This window comes from Perca flavescens, chromosome 12 (assembly GCF_004354835.1).
Source record: "Perca flavescens isolate YP-PL-M2 chromosome 12, PFLA_1.0, whole genome shotgun sequence".
In the NCBI taxonomy this organism is placed as follows: Eukaryota; Metazoa; Chordata; class Actinopteri; order Perciformes; family Percidae; genus Perca; species Perca flavescens.
Window position 1 is genome coordinate 11532934 of NC_041342.1, and position 18950 is coordinate 11551883.

An 18950-nucleotide genomic window follows, 5' to 3' on the forward strand; every position below is an offset into this window, starting at 1 on the left:
GACGCTGAGCAGTGTGGGATTTGTAATCTTAATATACAAACTCCGTAGAAAGCCCATTAGCCCAACCCATCCTATGAGTGAATGAAAAAACAGTTCAGGGATGACTAAATAAACATTTTAATCAGTTACTTGATTTCATTTCAGAGGCTGTGTGCTTGACGGAATGCTCAGGCAGAGTCTCTGAAACATTAATACTGCAACAGTTACTCCTGTGTGATGAAAAACGATGAAAACAATATCATTTATATAGCATAAGGTAAATAAATAAATAGAAATACACACAACAGTACCAAACAAGATTTCTAAAAGACATTTAATAAAAGAAAAGCAATGTGGTGTGGCTACGTCAGGGAAAATATAAAAGGGAAAATCTGATTTAATATCAGCTCAAGGCCCTTTCTTTTGGTGAGTGGGTTGGTGTTTTAATTCCCACTTGAAACAATGAGGTGTAAAACAACATTCCTGCACACGGGTTTTATTATTTAAAACCCAAACTGCAGACTGTTTATATTTGTTATCATATTTAACAGATGGCACAAACGTCAAGAACAGACGTTTGAAGGACAATGTGTTGACGGTTTATTGGCGGCACTAAACATGAGATGGGACTTCTAAAATCTTCCTTTAAATAGCCCTGCAGGCTGTAGCCTAACGCACAACAGGGGCGCTATTACAGTCATTCAATGGCACGGTAACCTGCGTTACCAGCCTCTATTGCAATGCGGTGGCGCGCCACAGATCTATCCCTGGTCTAGTGTTGGCTGTTAGGGGATAACGCTGAGTGCTATTCGGTCATGTGATTCACGTTTTTTCCTTTTTTTTTTTTTTCTCCCTTTCCTCCTTCGAAGTTGAAAGGCAGGAGCAGAGCGGTGGAGGGGCCCAGCTTGCCTTCCTACTGGTCGTGGATGCAACGTTTTCGTCCTTCTTCCACCACATTATTGCTTGTTTCTCGCTCGGTTTGATATTTTCACTCCAACCTTTTCCTTCGCAATGGCGGGGGCTATTATTGAAAATATGAGCACCAAAAAGTTGGTGATAGTGGGAATTACTCTGCTATTGTTTCAGGCGTTTGCCTTCATGGTCGGCGGTTTAATTGGTAAGTTTTCCGTTTTTTTTTTTTTTTTTTTTTTGTATCCCTTGTATCATTTGTGTAGCTAGCGTGTCTTTGTACGCTCATGCATGTTGACATGTAAACGTTAACGTCTCTAAACTGTAAAAGCACAAAGTTTGAAGTTGAACTGTTCCTTAAATGCCTCCATACCAGCGTTAACCAACGTTTACATAAGAAAGAAAGAATGGCAAGCGCTAACTTTTCGCTGTATTTGACCGAGTCGTGCTCAAACAATGCGGTAGGCTACTTTGAAACCAAAGCTGCCGAAGTGCACCTCCGTTAAATCACTGCTTTGTATCAAGGTGTTCGCTCTCTGCATGCAACAACCGCTGGCTTCGTGTCTTTGGCTAAAAATAACTCAGAGCACCATTTTTGTGGGTACATTTCTGATTCTCAACACAGGAATGCTCTGAAATACATCCAACCTTTTGTGTTTTTTTTTGTACTTCTTTGAAAACTCGACAGTTCTTTTCTCCCCCCCTCTTTCCCTCCTCATACCTACCCCTCCTTCTCTTTCTCCTCTCTTCCGCTCTCATGTCTGTCTGCTGTTTGGGGCCCCGGGCAGCATCTCTAACTAACGTTACCTTCTCCCCAAATCCCTACCGCCTCGCAGGCAAAACGTTCATGATTCCTCCTCTTCCCCCCAAGGAAAATAGAAAGATTCTCCCGGCCCCCCAGTTAATTTACATTAAGACAGACAGTGGTGCACACAAAAATACTCAAGTGCACACAGCTGTCAAAGTTGCGTTTTGCCTTGAGGACTGTATTGGAGTTGCTGTCAAGTTTCTTCAAATTCACCCAACCACCCACTCACTCGCACTAAGCGCAGCAGCTAGCTACACACCGTTGAGAGAAATTGAGTCCATGTGAAGGATATCTTTTTTTTTTTTTTTTTTTTTTTTTAGCTGAAATCTGAAAAACAGCCCCAAATACTATTCAGCCTGTCTCCGTTGTCCCCCGGTCTACACTCCCTACGGGCTAGCTGGTGATAAATTAGCTTGTTCGGTTCGTTCCTGGCTGAGATGGTTTTAATGAAGCCGGATTCCTTTGTGTTTGCTCGGTGGCCGGGGGCGGCAGGGGTAATTGAGTAGAAAGGGGGGTTTTCTCCCCTTGTTTCCCGACAAATCCGGGGACACTGCATGGGGTCAGCCGGCTGAGGGTACGGCCATTATTCTGGACACACTGCGGTGGAGACTGGAGGAGTCGGTGTGCTGCTGGACTCGGGGTCACTAGATAATTGAACTCCAAGGTGGTGCCAGATAACTGGGTTTAATTCAGTTGTGTGTGTGTGTGTGTGTGTGTGTGTGTGTGTGTGTGTGTGTGTGTTTTTACACAGCTGTTAACACACTCACACAGTTGAAGGTTGTTTGAAGTTAGCCTTGGTTGAGTTTTTATGAGTGTGTGGACTGTCAGCCAAAGGGTGTAACTATTTGTGGTGTCCACCCTTCAGCTCTCTGTTACAAGTGAACAGATGTGATTAGCTAGATGTTCAGATAAGTAACGATGCACAAACTATTCTGATTCATTGCTTAATTTTAAAGTTTTCTTGCATATGCTTTATGGACCTGGAAGGCAGGGTGGGATAATCCTCACTCTAAAGAAATAAACCTCAAACAACATCCTATGGTGGTATAAATAAAATCATTCATGTGTTAGTTTTCTTTTAAATTAACTTTATTTAATGAATATAGGTCTGTTTCGTTAACATGAATGCATGTAAGGCAGCAGGCCAATGTGGAGGTTTTGTTAAAGGAACACGCTGACTTATTGGGAATTCAGCTTATTCACCGTAACCCCCAGAGTTAGACAAGTCCATACATACCCTTTTCATCTCTGTGCGTTCTGTAAGGCTGTCTGACGGCTCCAGCGGCACCAGGCCAGCACATAACATGCAGGTGAATGGTTCCAGCAATCCTACTGCTCCGAATAAGTGACAAAATAACGCCAACATGTTCCTGTTTACATGTTGTCATTTGTAGAGTCACAGCGTGTACAAAAAACCATGTAACATGAGACACGGCCATCTTCTAACCGTAAACAAACAGGGAACTATATTCTCAGGTGGAAGAATATAGTACTTGGGTGGAATGATTTGCTTTGCAGCAAGCCTGTCTGAGAATATAGTTCCCGGTTTGTTTACGGTTAGATGGCTGTGTCTCATGTTACGTTTTTTTTTGTACACGCTGTGACTCTACAAATCACAACATGTATAGGAACATGTTGGTGTTATTTTGTCACTTTTTTTTCCCATTTTGGAGCAGTAGGATTGCTGGAACCATTCACCTGCATGTTCTGTGATGGGCTGCTGCCGCTGGAGCCGTGAGACAGCCTTACAGCACGCACGGAGATGAGAAGGGTACGTATGGACTTGTCTAACTCTTGGGGTTACGGTGAATAAGCTAAATTCCCAATAAGTCGGCGTGTTCCTTTTTTAAATAAATGGGCAGCTTGACCATGTAGGTACACGATCTGCGCTGCCTGCGCGATCCAACATGCGCATATGCAAGATGTTCGCGCATGCGCAGATGATAATCCATTCATGACACTGCACGATCTGTTCCACGCTTGCGCACCTTTTGCACCGTGGGAATTTCATTCATTTCACAATGAATCGCAAACTGGAGTGTGGAGGAAACTGAAGGTTTGCAGTGACAGACTCAGACTTCATTCCACATGTTAGGTAACTAGGTAAGGACTACTAGCTAGAAGCTAGCGCTGCTAGCGGTTAGCCACCTCGTTCTCAATGGCAAAACACTGCTACAACACTACAGAACTACTTGTGTGTCCCTCGTCTGCAGGTATTCAACGCAAAGTTGGAAGTGTGCCCTCGTTTAGAAGAAGTCTCCCGGCTAATCCTGCCTTGTCTTGACCGAAGTTGGAGAAACCGCTAGCTGATGTGGTATTAGCTAAAGTGGTTAGCACACACCAAATGTTTTCCGGCCCTGCCGATTTTGACCCGCTCACCCGGAGACTAAAGGCAGGATGCATTCAGAAACCCGTATCTCGCTCAAAACCGCATGAATGTTTTGTATGTGTGTGGAAGCACCAGATACACAAAATAACACCCCAAATCCCAGAAAAAGTGATTATTTATTTTTCATAATATGGGCACTTTAAATATCTTTTATAAAACAGACCCACCGTGAACTGCGTAATGAATAACATAAAATGTAGCCTACAAAAATAAATATGTTTCCTTGCCGTCAAGTAGTTTCAACGAATGTGTGATACAAATAGTGTAGGGAAACGTCACTTTTTCTACTACGTATTTACGCGCATAATGGATCGTGCAGGCAGCACAGCTCGCGTACTGACAGACCCCATGTTTGAACCTGATATTACAAAATGAGGGGGAAATCCGAGCCCACAGCAAATCAAACGTGCCACTACATATTGAAAAAAAACAACAACTGAGTTTAGCTTTTTACTTGCACCTGAACTCTCAAACGACTCAGACGTCATTCACATCAGACTTCCAGCTTTAACAACAGGAGGCTAAGGTTTTTTTTTGTCTCCGCATAATAATGATTGAACTTTTCCCAAGCACTACTAAGATCCTGTGAGAAGAGACTACAAACACCAGTCTTGTCAAGCTCATGAATCTTAATGCGTAAACAGTGTAATCGGTGCCTGAGAGCTTTCGGGAATTTTCCCTCCCCATCACTTCAGAGAGAGAGCGCCTCGCTACCAGGCATTTTCTAAACAGTGTGAAAAGTAATTGCCAAAGTGTTTGGATTGGATTTGGCTCAAACCCAAACTGTTGACTGTTCCTAATGGTTGCTAAGATATTAATATTGTCCATGCACGGTTTAATCCAGAGGGCTCAAGTTTTATTTATTGAGTTCTGCTCAAACTTTTTTTCTGATTTATTAGTTTGAGGAGAAATTTAGGCTTGGCAGGACCTTGAAACACTCTGCTGCAGTATTTCAACATGACACCTAGTCTAACATCACGCTGTATTTGTCTCACCAGCTCCCAGCCCCACCACAGCGGTCCACTACTTGGCCACCAAGTGCGTGGACACAACCAAGCACCGACAGGAAACCAAGTGGTTCATGCCTTGGGGTCCTAACCAATGCGACAAGATCCGGACCTTCGATGAGGCCATGGCCAAGAAGATCGAGGCCAACAACATTGTGTTTGCTGTCCACATTCCTCTGCCTAACAAGGAGATGAGCCCCTGGTTCCAGTTTATGCTGGTCATCCTGCAGTTTGACATCGCATTTAAGATGCACAACCAGATAGGTGAGAACAAAGGCTTACTTATGGGATAAAAAATAAATAAAAAAATGTCAAGGAGAAAATGTCTCATGTTTTTCCCCCAGGACATGGCTGTCAAGATGTAGAGGAAAGACTGTCTTATTGTGCACATGCTATTAAAGGTGCTCTAAGCGATGCCACGTGTTTTTTAGGCTACAACATTTTTTTTGTCACATACAGCAAACTTCTCTCCACTGTCCGCCAGTTGCCTGTCCCCTGAACACACTGTAAAAAACGCGGTCTCTGTAGACGGCCCCAGCTCCACAAACGGCAAAACAAACAAACTGCGCCAACCTGCACCACCAAACATAAGCGTTCCAACCGACAAGAAGGATTTGGGGGTGGGGGTTAGTGCGCGTGCACATGAAGGGGGTTGTGGGGAGTTAGCTAGAGGAGAACTGTCCTAGACAACGACAACGAGCCTAGCTTCCATTTTGTTTGACAATATTTCGAACGTCAACAAGAAGTGATGTTACCCAACATTGCTTGGAGAACCTTTTTTAAGAGTAGGGTTGGGTACCGAGACCCGGTGCTAACGTGGCACCGGTGCCTAAACGACTAGTATCTACCAGACAAGTCGGAAAAACAAAAAGACTGTATGTTTACTTGAAACTCACCTCGCCAGCCTTGGGGTGCGTTCAATGTTGTTTTGTAAAACACCCTTTTCCCATCTAGTTGTTTTTATCGTTTACCAGCAATTTATTAGTGAAATAAGTTATTACTTTTTTTAAGAAATCATTTAATTTTGAGCATATGGCCTTAGCAATAAACAAGCCATTCTTTATGTATGTTAAACCGACATTTTTTTAACACGTGGGCCGTTATAACTGACGTTCTCAACTACAATTCCGAGTTGTTTGATCTGCAGAAATCTGTTTAGAATAATGCAACAAGGACGAAACATGTAAACTGCGCTGTTTGTTTATTCAGCAAAGCAACACGGCCCAGTGGGATGCGTGTGAGTAGAGGGGAGACTCCGCGCATGACACGTGTTGCATTTTGTAACTGCAGCCTAACTTTTGTACACATTTGTTACTTTTATATAGCCTATATATATTTTTATAATATTTCTGATTATGGCATAGCTTTCTCCCCACCCAATTGACCGTTCGCAAAAGCCACGCCCCCTAGTTATTGTTACTACGCCCGTCAAACAGTTGAGAACCAGACACCTAGCCATGGCTGGGTTGAGCCATGGGTTGAGCTCCATACCTATTGGTATAAGTGATTGGTTTTGGAGTAATGCAGCAGACCTATCCTCCAGGGCACGACAGAAAGGGCTGCAATATTCAGTGGAGGGATATGTTCAATGACAGTCAACCCCTTGCTAAATTATCTGTGTCGATAGCAACATGTGCTTGACAGGCTAACAGCTAAAGTAAAGTATCTAATGTTCTAACTTCACTACTTTCGATAATAATGCTATATAGAACCACAACGGTTAACTTAAGTCCAGTTTTACAGATTGTAACTGTTATGTACTTAGCTACTTAAACTACTTATTGATAATTGATATAAGTTAGCTCGCTAGCTTTACTTACCTTGGAGCAGACATATGTAGCTATGGTTATTAATCTTCGAGGCATTTAGCTGTGAGTGAGGTCTCCCACACTGCTTAATCCATTATTGGCATCTTTCCGCTTGGGTCTTGGGCTTTGGAAAGGCAAAAAAACGACCCCTCCCTCTAAACTTTTGTGGTACCTGGTGTCAGACTTGCAGGTGCCATAGGCGCATCGTTTCACCATCTTGCTGAAATCGCAATGTTTGACGGGGGTCCTTCTCCTTAGTTACAGTTGCTGAGCTAGGATTGGACGAGGACAGTTCAAGGGCGGGGTTTTGCGAACGGTCAATTAGGCTTTAAAAAAAATCGGCCCGAGGATAGTGGCGGAAAATAACTGCTCGAGACTCTAAACTCTAATGCCATTTCGGTGATAATGAACAAGTGATAATAATTACTTGGTTCATTGTAGGTTAACGGACAGCGCCCTGCAAGTTCTCGTTCTGCAATTATTGTTTTTGTGTCTACATTTTTTTTTCTTCTCTCCAGTTGTGTCAATATAGCCTCAGTTATTTCCTAGTTCCACAATCTGAAGGCAAATATTTGCAGCGGCTCAATGTGACCAAGTTAGCATCTGAAATATTTACATCCATTGTCACTTCTAATCACTCGCATCATAAATTCAAGCACAGACTCATTCCAACTTTACCGGTAATACTCTGTTATGTTTCTCGTATAACCTTCCCTGCAAGACGTCGTGCTAGGATATTGTCATTGTGTTCTTTTTCAGTCTATCATGCCGATCGCTTGAGGAATCCACAGAAATGTGTCTCATTCAGTAGATTGGATTTCTGTTACACTGAAAGGCAGCAAACAATGATGGATGCCCTGCTGTTTGTTCTCTGTAGACCCTGGGGGTGGAGGGTGGGGGGGGGGGGAGGGGTGGTTGTAGACGGGCTTGTCAGACACCCTTGAGAAAGGTATAAAGAGAGGTAATGTTGACCTGTTCCTTGTTGCTTGTCTCTGAGCAATGACATATCTTATTATCAAAACCTGAGACCTACAGCTAAATGATTGATATACTTTGAATATAAGATAATAGGGCTGGGCAATATATCGATATCGCTATATGAGACTAGATATTGTCTTATATTTTGGATATCGTAATGTGGTAAGTGTTGTCTTTTCCTGGTTTTCTGAACTTACCAGACAGTTCTATTTACATTTTACCTACTAAGTCATTAAATCATTTCTGGAGATTATTGATCAAAAATCTCATTGTGTAAATAACATTTTGTTAAAGCACCAATAGTCAACCATACAATATCGTCGCAATATCAACATCTAGGTATTTGCTCAAGAATATTGTGATATTAGATTTTCTCTATATAAGATAATACCAGTCTAGTAAATGTTACAGCTGATATTTTTGCATGTGTTTTTCCACCCTTTTATCCTGACTTAATAGTCAGTTCAGTGATTGATCAAGTCTTATTTCATTATCATTTAATTCATACACCTCTGTGTTTAAATTGTGTGAGACCCCCTTCAGAGTGGAGTTACATTTGTTGCTATACATTTGGGGGGGGCAGACAGTGGTGCACCCCCTTTGTGGAATGGTCTACGGTCCTGAAATCTTAACAGTCTTAAAGTTAGGTGACATTAGAGCTTTCAGGGGAAAATAGTAAATCAAGAAGAGCTGCAACCATTAGTGACTAATGGATTAGTCTGATTTGACCGAAAAAAAAAAAAAAAAAAAAAAAAAAAAAACTCTTTTGATAGTGAAGTAATTTTTCATGCAAAAATGGCACAATAAAAAAGCTGTTTCAGCCTCAAATATGGCGATTTCCTGCTTTGTTTTTTTTTTTTTTTTTATATAATTTAGAACTGAATATCTTTGGGTTTTGGACTGAAAAACAAAACATTTAAAGACCTCAACTTGGATTTTGAGAAACTGGGATGGACATTTGGTTTTTTACATATTTGACCAGACGATTAATCAAGAAAATAAATCATTAGTTGCCGCCATAACATCAAGCTTGAAATCTTTTACAGATTTTCTTTAACCACTTGAGCCAAAGTGCATAATTTAATAAATGTAGTCTCATTTCGGGCCCCAGGCTCTGTCACATATCTAGTGTTTATTCTCATGTGGGGAACCCACCAGCCTACAGCATCGACTCAGTGCTTGAATAAGGAAGAGGGGAGGAGGAGGAGGAGGCAGATAAGTAGTATCTGGAAGAAGACAGAGTTTGGTATCCTGGCAGGGTTCTTGGATCCTGAAAGAAGGGATTAGAGAGGATGATGAGGGAGTCCAATAAGTGACTGGATCGCCAGGAGAGCCTGGGAAAGACTCTTAATCCCATCTTTTGCTTCATGGCTTAGAATGCATAGCTATGCTAATGTCAACTTGAGCTTTATAACAAACTCTGATGTACAGAGTCGTGTCCACACTAGTCAATATCTGCGATGTTCCACTTCCGGGATTGCTCTCATTCTGCCGGAAATTCCGCTGGATGTCACTCTTTTGGGATGTCTGTTTTTCGGATGTCCCATTACCTTCTGCTTTCTTTATGTTGTAAATTTAAACTCTGCTCGATTTATGAGGACTCTGGTTAACTGCTCCTCAGGTCTCTGCAGGGTAAATCCAGACAGATAGCTAGACTACCTTAGCCTTGTGAGACCGTCCTGATCTCGCGAGCTCCAGTTTTCCACTTGCAGATCAGTCTGGCATCTTGAGGCAGAGAAAATTTGGAGCCGTTAGCCAAACGATCGGGCCAATCAGCGTTGGTTTTAAGGTGGGTTAGGTGGTGATAGACCGATGGTTTATCCAATCAGCTAACCAGTATTATCAGCCAGCGGTAGCCCTAATTCTGTTAGCCGCTTCGCTAAGGCTTTTTTTTTCTTGGATCCTTCTTTTGGAATATGGTCCGGGAACCTGAAATGGTGACTTTTATTCCTAAATTCTCGTTACACAAACGGCAAATATCCTTTACCGACATGTTGCTTGCATGCTGAGCTTACGAGCTATGCTTTGCCTGCAGAAGCAGGGGCGGGCTTGTGGTTGTATTTTCATACGCTTCGTGGATCTGATTGGTTGATTTGGCCCGTCTATCACCAACATAGGTGATAGACAGATGGTTCATCCAATCAAATAACCAGTATTCCGCCCCTTCCCACAAGTTCTCCAACGGAAAGTTCCCAGATGGATATGCCGAGCAAATGCGAAGCAATCCATCTGGCGGAGTCAGGTTAAGACTACCTGTCCAATCAGGAGTTTTCTGTTGCATGACTAAAACCAACTTTTGAATGTACATTAGGGGCTGTTGGAACTTATTCCGAAAGTCGAAATATAATTCAAATAGTAAAAAAAATCAATACTGTTTGAATGCTGAAATTACTATTTGAATGTGATTATTTTTTTATTTTGTATTAATATAAAAAGGTTGGCTAACATTAGCTAATCTCCCTCTTCTCATGTCACGTCTGAACAATAAGTTACAGGAGTGAGAAACACACGGCATTGTGAGCTAACGTTACATACAGAGTAACGTTAGCACAGGGGGGAGTGACGGCTACGGCTGGAAATCGGAAGAAGATGGCAATTAGTTTTAACATGACTTTAAAATCAACACCCACCGAGACAAAGTGAATCAATAGTGTTATCAATAATTAGCTTGTTTTTGTTTTCTAACTGCATCGCGTGTTATAGCAGCTTAGCTGGGAGCTTCATGGAGACAGCTAACGTTTGTTAGCTGCCCTACAGCTGTCAGAGTTAGCTTCCACTTCATATATTACCTTCTAACAGCTGAATTCTCAGAAATGTGACAACCTGCAAGAAACTGTTGCTTATAAATCACTAAAATAGTAGTGACAGCACTGTTTGGCTTAGTTATTTAGGTCGTTAGCATCGTGGCTAGCACTAGTGTTACTTTTATGACATATCGTTTTGGCTGTGCTTTCTAACATGAGGTCATTGTGCTAACCGAGCACAACAGATACAATACACTTGTTAGATAATGTTTCATTACAGAGTTGATTTGTGTTTGTTGCTGTGTGCGTGGTGGAAAATAATGTAAACCAAGAGCGGCGTGCCAGAAATGCAACGCGCCATGTTGTAGAACGTGTGTGTGTGTGTGTGTGTGTGTGTGTGTGTGTGTGTGTGTGTGTGTGTGTGTGTGTGTGTGTGTGTGTGTGTGTGTGTGTGTGTGTGTGTGTGTGTGGTGACGGGCATTAGCTGACCGCTCTAACACACACGTTTCACCAAAACAAGTTCCTTCCCAAGGAAACTCTCCAAATTTTGCAGCGGCTCCGTGCGACGTTTGGCGCCGCCCTATACGATTGTGGTCAGTTTAAAGAAATGCCAATAAACCAGAGCAGGTTTTTCTCTCATCCCGGAATGATGTGTGGACTAGCCAGACCCTCCTCCGCAGCGCTGTGGAGGAAGGTCTGGCAATGCGAGACTGTGTCCACACTGAAATGGCTGTAAACCTTGATACCTCCACCTCAGGCCAATTTGTAATTAACAAAAAGGCGGTAGATGCAATTGTAATTGTGTGGAGCAGAGATCTTCAACAGGGGGTCTGTGTCCCCTAGGGGGGTCCTCAGAGTTACTGCATGGGGCCGCCAAATTATTGTTTATGTGAATGCATTTTTTTCTTTTCTTTTTTTCAATAATTAAAATGTCTGAAAATATACATTAAAGGTCCAATATGTAATATTTGTACTGTAATAAATCCCAAAATGACACCAATGCCTCATCAGATATTAAGGAAACATGTTAAACTGAAATACTATCTTTTCTGACAACAATGCTAATGTCAGTATTTTTTCTTTTTGAAATTTACATTCCGTGACGGGATTTATGTTTATGTTTTGATCTGTGTGTTGTTATCAACGGCCCAGTTTGACAGGCAGGCCGGGTTGCTAGATATACCTGTAAAAACGTAAACCCAGCACGCTACAGCTGTAACGTTAGTATAGCCATGAAAGCAGCAAACAAACGAACAGGGTCAACGGAGATAGATTCTACATGACATAAAAAAAAAAAAGAAAGCAGCATGTTACTAACAGTTGCGTGACCAGACACGTAACAACCCCCTGGTAAATATTGGAGATGTATTTGAAAGATGGAGACAGCTTAGATCCCAGAGTTGGCTTATTTTCTCCTGAACAGGTAAGCATTAGCTCCAGGCTAATTTATCACCGCTACTAGGGATGGGCATTTTTTTGTCATTACAACATTTGTGTACTCACATTGAATTATATAGCTACAGTACCCGAGTTGGTTACTCGCAAAAACAATTGAAACATTGCCAGTGAAGTGATCCCGACTGGTCCTGGCTAACGCCGTTATGCTAACCCTGCTAACTGTTAACGTTACCGGGAGGACCAGGCAAGCAGCCCATGGCTGTTTACAGCGTGTAGCCTCTTCAGCGGCCAACAACGGTGAGTTATTTTAAACCATGAGAGGGGGGCTGTAAATCGGAAAGAGAGGACTGTGAGTTTGCAGTGTGTTTAGCGATTGTTGCCGTAATTCTAAGCCAATGAAGTGTGTTCCGTCAGCAAGGTAGTGGTATTTTTAGCGTTTCGTATTGTAACTGGCTGGCGTGTGGAGAGGACAGTGAGGTTGTTGTGTTTTTAGCGGTTCATACTGTAATTTTAAGCCGAGAAAGTGTGTCTGTCAGTTGGTTACAGAGCTCCACGTGAGCACGGGCTTTTATGACTGTCAATATAGCCAGCATCTACCGTTAGCTACTCCGCTGTGCTGTGGAGTAATGTCTGGATATGTGAGAAAAGCGTCTAGCAACATTGTTGTGAATGCTGCGGTCTCAGCCTGGCAACCAACGTGAACTTTGAGTCTGGGCAGGAGGGGGCGGGGGAGACGACTCTCCAGTATTTTGAATTGGTAGTGCAGTAACTATTTTAACCGCTAGCTGCCAGTATTACACACAATATTACATATTGCACCTTTAACATGAGTCCAACATATTATTAACAAAGATGCCTATTTGTAAAAAAAAGCCATCCACACATACAGTTAAGGCTTAAGGACTCACTGTGCCTTCCACATGTATGTTTAACATTAAAACCTGCTGTATAAATAATATATAAATATTGATCCATCCATTTTCATCCATCCGGCCAAGTTAAATATGCAACTAAATGTTCACAATATGTAGTAGGGGGTCCCTGCTCTGTCTCTCTTTCAGCTGAGGGGTTCTTGGCCTAAAAAATGTTGAAGACCCCTGCTGTAGAGAAAGAAAAGTTAGAAAGTTTGTGGTGTACTTTAATATGACTCAGTCCTTTGGTCTGGCTTGTCTAAACTCTTACAGTCGTGTTACAATAGTGGCAGAGTCATCGGCGTCCTTTGCTTGTTCACATTCTTGGCCTCAGCTACAGTATAATGTGTTCGGGGGCTGTGGGTTGTTAACTGCCTGGCTGCGAGACAGTGGAGTCAGTGAATCAGCCTGGACTACAGACGGGTCTTTCTGCCAGACGCTACAGGCTTATTTTAATCTTTCTGAGCTACATAATGTGCTGTGAGAACAAGTGGATGTAGAGGGAGCGGAGTACTCTAGATGCTGCTTGTAGAAGCAACCAGCTAGTGTTGCAGCACTGCGGTTCCCACTTTTAAACTAAATGATTTTTTGGACAGTTTAGAACCCATTTATCTTTGCTTTCTCTCCTGAGACAAGATGTGCTAGAAAGGAGAGCCTGCTTAAAAGGACACCCATACAATTTAGCTTGTTTCTAGCATACCCAAGCCTTTAGACTGTTGTACGGTATATATATGTATATATTATAAGCCTTATAAAACTAACTTTATGTCTTATTTGCTGAAACTGCCCCTATGTTCCAGTAGAACTACATGAAGCAGGTAATTAAAAAAAAAAAAAATCTCCTCTGGCACCACCTACAGCCTGTAGTGTGACTTGCAAATATCCACCGCTCCCTGTTCAGATGCACCAATCGGCCTGGGGGGTGGTGGGGTGTCTAACTGCGTGTCAATTGCTGCTCATGCACACGCATTCATTCTCCCTTGTGGGGGGAGGGGCTTAGGAGACAGTTTGAGAAGTTGTCGATGTTTTTTTGGCTAAGTCCTGGATCTTCACAGTCCTACCTATGGCACCTTTTATTATCCATATGTGTAACATGAAAGAAGAACCGCAGTTATTGTTAGGTTCTGAGTGAGTTTTTTTTTTTTTTTTTTATTGTTTTGGTAAAATACATAGATTTGTTCATCCGAGTAGTGTTATTTCGTCAGACGAGACTAAATATGTTCGTCAACGACCTTGTTTTTTTTCATTACTAAGACGAGATGATGATGAGACTGCGCCAATGTCGCCGACTAAATTAACATGCATTATTGTTGACGAAAAAAGACGAGACTAAAATGTTTTGCATAAAATAAAAACTAAGATAAAATCTTTCTTCATTTTCGTCGCCTCTACTTTTCTATCATGAGATAGAATATTCAGCTGTTACTAGGGTTGGGTACCGAGACCTGGTGCTAATACGGCACCGACCGGTGCCTTAACGACAGTTATCTACCTGACCGAATAGCAACGCGGATTTCGGTGCTACTTAAATGCCTGCGCTTCTCTTTGATGCTCCTAAACGGACGTTGGAGGCAACCGAAACATCGCTGCACGGGACGCTAGTTAACACTATACTTGGCAGCAGGTAACGTTAGCCTACCGTTAGCTAGTTAACACTACACCTGACAGCAGTTAACATTAGCCTTCTGTTAGCTAGCAGGTTAAAATGCTGACAGCTAAACGGTGTAAAGTTTCTGTATTTCACTGTAGAGGATTCCAACACAGAGACGCACAACGTCTGCAGCTGCCATTGTCTGAAAAACAACACATATTTTGCGTTCACTTGAAATACGCCTCGCCAGCTTCGTGCGGCATTCAAAGTTATTGTAAAATATCCTTTTCCCATGCAGTGGTTGTTTTTGTCGTTTAACAGGAATTTACTGGTAAAATAAGGAAGAGGCTAGATATTTATGTAACCTATCATTTATTTTTATATAACTATTTGACTGAAATGGTTATCAGAAATAATCTCAGAAATAATTTATTTAAAAAGACTCAAATGTTTTGACTAAAACTTGACTGATATATTGCGTTCTCTTTTGACTAAAACTAGACTAAAATGACGAGACTTTTAGTTGACTAAAACTTGACTAACAAAAAAAGATAAAAGATATCCCCAAAACAGCGTAGCCAGGTCTTCCAAAATTAACAAAATGGCGTCCGCTCGTCCGTCTCAGTCCTGACCAGAACGCCGTCTGTGCCAAAGGTAGGCGGGTTCTGATCTGCAGCCGTATGACAAATGAACACATGGCCACCTCTTCCTTGATTACCTTATCTGTGTAACAATGTGCGTCCCAGAGAAGAGGTTCGCCCTTTTAAACCACTCCACCCGCATGCCCCACTCCACCCCTGCACCAAGCACCCTTTGGCCAGGATCCAGCAATAACACAGCTGTTAAGGAGGCTTAGTTTCCGTGGAGATGGCCGCTGGACTGAAGCGGAATGTTTGCATGAAGCGAGCTGACATTTGAGGGCGCCGGGGCTCGACCAATGGCAGAGTGGAGGGCATTACAGAGACAGTCGGCTGCCAGTTCTCATCTGGTCTCCTCCCCCCTTTTTTTTTTTTTTTTTTTTTTTTTTTTTCCTCACAGCACAGGCCACCGGAGTTCCTTTCTCTTCATTCCAGCTTGTTCCATAAACGGACACAAGAGGCTCTCTGGAGTGCTGGAGGAGAGAACCCTTGGCTTTGTAATGTGATCTAAAGATGCAGTTTTAATAGGCTGGCTTTGGATGTTTTTGTTGAATTCACTGAGCCGGGCTGTCGGCGGCCAGCTCAAGGTCTTGTTGAAGTCTGTCAAGTAGTAAGTAACCTAGATTTGGGCCACCATGGAGAGCAAACTGAACCCCTGAATAGGTTTACATGCAGAGAAATAATCCTGTTAATCTCACCAATTCAGACTCCTTCCAGGTGACGGGACCACGTATTAACACTCAAAAGGTTTGACCTTGTATAAGCATGTTTGTTTTACAATATACCAACCATAACCAGTCTTGTTGATAATCCAGCCTTCTTAAATAAATCCCGTCCCATCAGTTAGTCTGCAGCCATGAAGCTTCTCAATGATTTTGAAGGAAAGAAATGCCTATCCTACTCTTCTTTACTCTGTACCTCTCTGGAGTGGTATATTAGCATGTGAAACACTAGCGTGGGAGAACAGTATATAGCTCAGACTATAGAGAGGAATGTCTCCCGGTCAGTGCCAGAAGTGTTGACACTTTGCTGGTCTCAGTTTAATACCGTGGCTGTCTGTCATCAGGACTTAATTTTATCCCGTCACTGGGATAGTAACAGCCAGCAGAGCTGTGCAAGGAGGAGGTATATTAAAATCAAGAGCCAGAATCCAGTTTAGTGCCAAGTAGGTTTTCACATACAAGGAATTTGCTTTGGAGTTTTGCTGCATAGACAAGAAACATAAATATGTAATATAAAAACATTTACAATATAACTGTTTTTTTTTTTTTTTTAAATGAAAGTGCTGCAGGAATGTGCAGAGATGTATTCTAGAGGATGTGCAAAAGTTAATGGAATTGAGAATAAATAGAATATGCAATGTACAGAGATGGTTGTCCCACAGATGTGCGTTACTGTGGAAGAAAATGGGGCTGGGCGATCTGGAGAAAAATCAAATATCACGATATTTTTGACCAAATACCTCTATTGATACCGCCACAATATTATAGTGTTGACTATTAGTACTTTCACAAAATATTTACACTGATATTTTTGATAAATAATCATCAGTAATATGGATATAATGACGAAGTGGGTAAAGGTAAATAATAGAACGGTTACAACAGTCTGGTAATTTCAGAAAATGACCTCATTTTACTGTAATGCAGCGTTTAAAACACTTATGGCATATTACGATATCCAAAATCTAAGACTATCTCTAGTCTCATATCACAATATCGATATAATATTGATATATTGCCCAGCTCTAGAACGAAATTGATAAAAGCACCTGGTGCTAAAAATTACTTACACTGAGCCGAACCATGCAGTGGAAATGAGGCATTATTCAGTGAATTTTTCCATTTCGGAAGACACAAATGTCTTGAACAAGCGCTGTGTAATTCTTGGATGTAATTTAGATTTTGGGGAAGTTTATTGACATGCATGCATACTCAAAAGTCTTAACAATGAAATGTCTACTAAAGGTGTATATTGATCTGAAAGTGAATTGCTGCTGTGGTAATTGTTTCCAGTGGATGGAGCGTTGGCCACCATTGACGTGGGCCTGGCCTACAGAGACGACACGGTCAGCGAGTGGACAGAGATGGCTCACTCCTACGAGCAGAGGAAGCTCACCTGCGACTTCACTACTGCCAAGGTGTGGAAATGACTGTGCCTCACCAAGAGGCATCTTGAGAATACCAAAAACAACCTAGTCTCAACAAATACTTTACATTGAGTTGCAGGTGATAAATCAAATAAGTAATATTCTTTTAAATCTAAGTAGCTTGGTTATCAACACAGTTTTCACACACTTTCTTTTGAGCCTTAAATACTGGGAGTTAGAAATACTGCTAATTATAATCATACAAATGCCAGTGTCGGTTATTCTCATATTCATGGGAGTGATTTACAACCTCGTTTAAGGGCACTTTAGCAATATTTTGTATTACCGCTGGACACTTAAACCTGTTCCTCCAGCTGATAGTGGTCTATGTGTCAACTCACAGACACCTTGTTAGATTAGATAGACTTTTATTGATCCCACATTGGCAAATTTCAGTGCTACCAGTAGCAAAATATCAGACACACAGCACACATACAGAATATACAAGATACAATAAATAGGATAGAATACAAGAACAACTATTCAAAAAATAAAGGCCGCCTCACTGAGACAGTTTTACAGTAAAGTGTCTGATCTTTAAATGTATGTTGCTAAACCAGATATGGTGTGTTGCTGTTTGTTTTGCAGACCGTTGAGAACGAGGGGCGTTACTATGAGTGTGACGTGCTGCCTTTCATGGAGGTCGGCAGCGTGGCCCATAAGTACTATCTACTCAACATCCGCCTGCCCGTCAACGTGCGGAAGAAGGTCAATGTGGGGATCGGAGAAATCAAAGACATTCGTCTTGTTGTAAGTTGGCGTTTGATTGGGAATTGTATTGGTTTAAGTTTTTAGACCTTTAAGTTTTTTATTGGTACATTGCTTAAAGGAACACTGCGACTTATTGGGAGTTTAGCTTATTCCCCGTATCCCCCAGAGTTACATACTGGGAACTATTCTCAGAAGGCGAAGCACTGCTACTTGGGCAGAGTGATTACTCCAACTCTGAGCGAACTCTCTGCTCCTCCCCACGGGCCTTCTCAGGTGCTGCGACCAAATCACTCCGCCAAAGTAGCAGAAATAGCAGTGCTTCGCCTTCTGAGAATATAGTTTCCAGTATGTATACGGTTAGAAGACGGCTGTGTGTCATGTGACCTTGTTATTTGTACACACTGTGACTATAATACAAATCGCAACATGATGTAAATGGGAAAATGTTGGTGTTATTTTGTCACTTATCGGGAGCAGTAGACTAGTTGGAGCCGGTTACTTCCAGGATCTGTGCTAAGCTAGGCTAGCGGTGGGTGCGTCAGACAGTTACGACACGCACGGAGATGAGAAGGGTATGTATGGACTTCTCTAACTCTGGGGGATACGGTGAATAAGTCCCAATAAGTCGGCGTATTCCTTTTGATGTTGACCCACTGAGTCAAGTGTCCTTTTTCATTTATGGCGGAGACAATATTGGCCATTGTGTGATATGTTAGTGTTAGCCCCTTATTGCCAGTACAATAACATACACAGCACAAATAGTTGACACTGATTCTTTGTTTTCCTAGGGCATTCACCAGAATGGAGGCTTCACCAAAGTGTGGTTTGCCATGAAGACATTCCTCACACCGAGCATCCTCATCATCATGATCTGGTACTGGAGACGGATCACCCTCATGAGCAGACCCCCTGTGCTGCTGGAGAAGTAAG

The 18950-nt window shown here is 42.1% G+C and overlaps 1 protein-coding gene across 3 annotated transcripts in view; it reads left to right on the forward strand.

Annotated features, from left to right (window-relative positions):
* Window positions 1–668: 668 nt before the first annotated feature.
* wls (Wnt ligand secretion mediator) overlaps window positions 669–18950 on the forward strand; it is a 46565-nt gene continuing 28283 nt past the window's right edge. For all 3 annotated transcript variants that reach the window (XM_028592963.1, XM_028592961.1, XM_028592962.1), the window contains exons 1-5: window positions 669–1096; window positions 5084–5356; window positions 17176–17300; window positions 17898–18059; window positions 18809–18945. In XM_028592963.1, the coding sequence (XP_028448764.1) occupies window positions 991–1096; window positions 5084–5356; window positions 17176–17300; window positions 17898–18059; window positions 18809–18945 (803 nt within the window). In that variant the 5' untranslated portion in view covers window positions 669–990. The remainder of the gene's footprint in view (window positions 1097–5083; window positions 5357–17175; window positions 17301–17897; window positions 18060–18808; window positions 18946–18950) is intronic.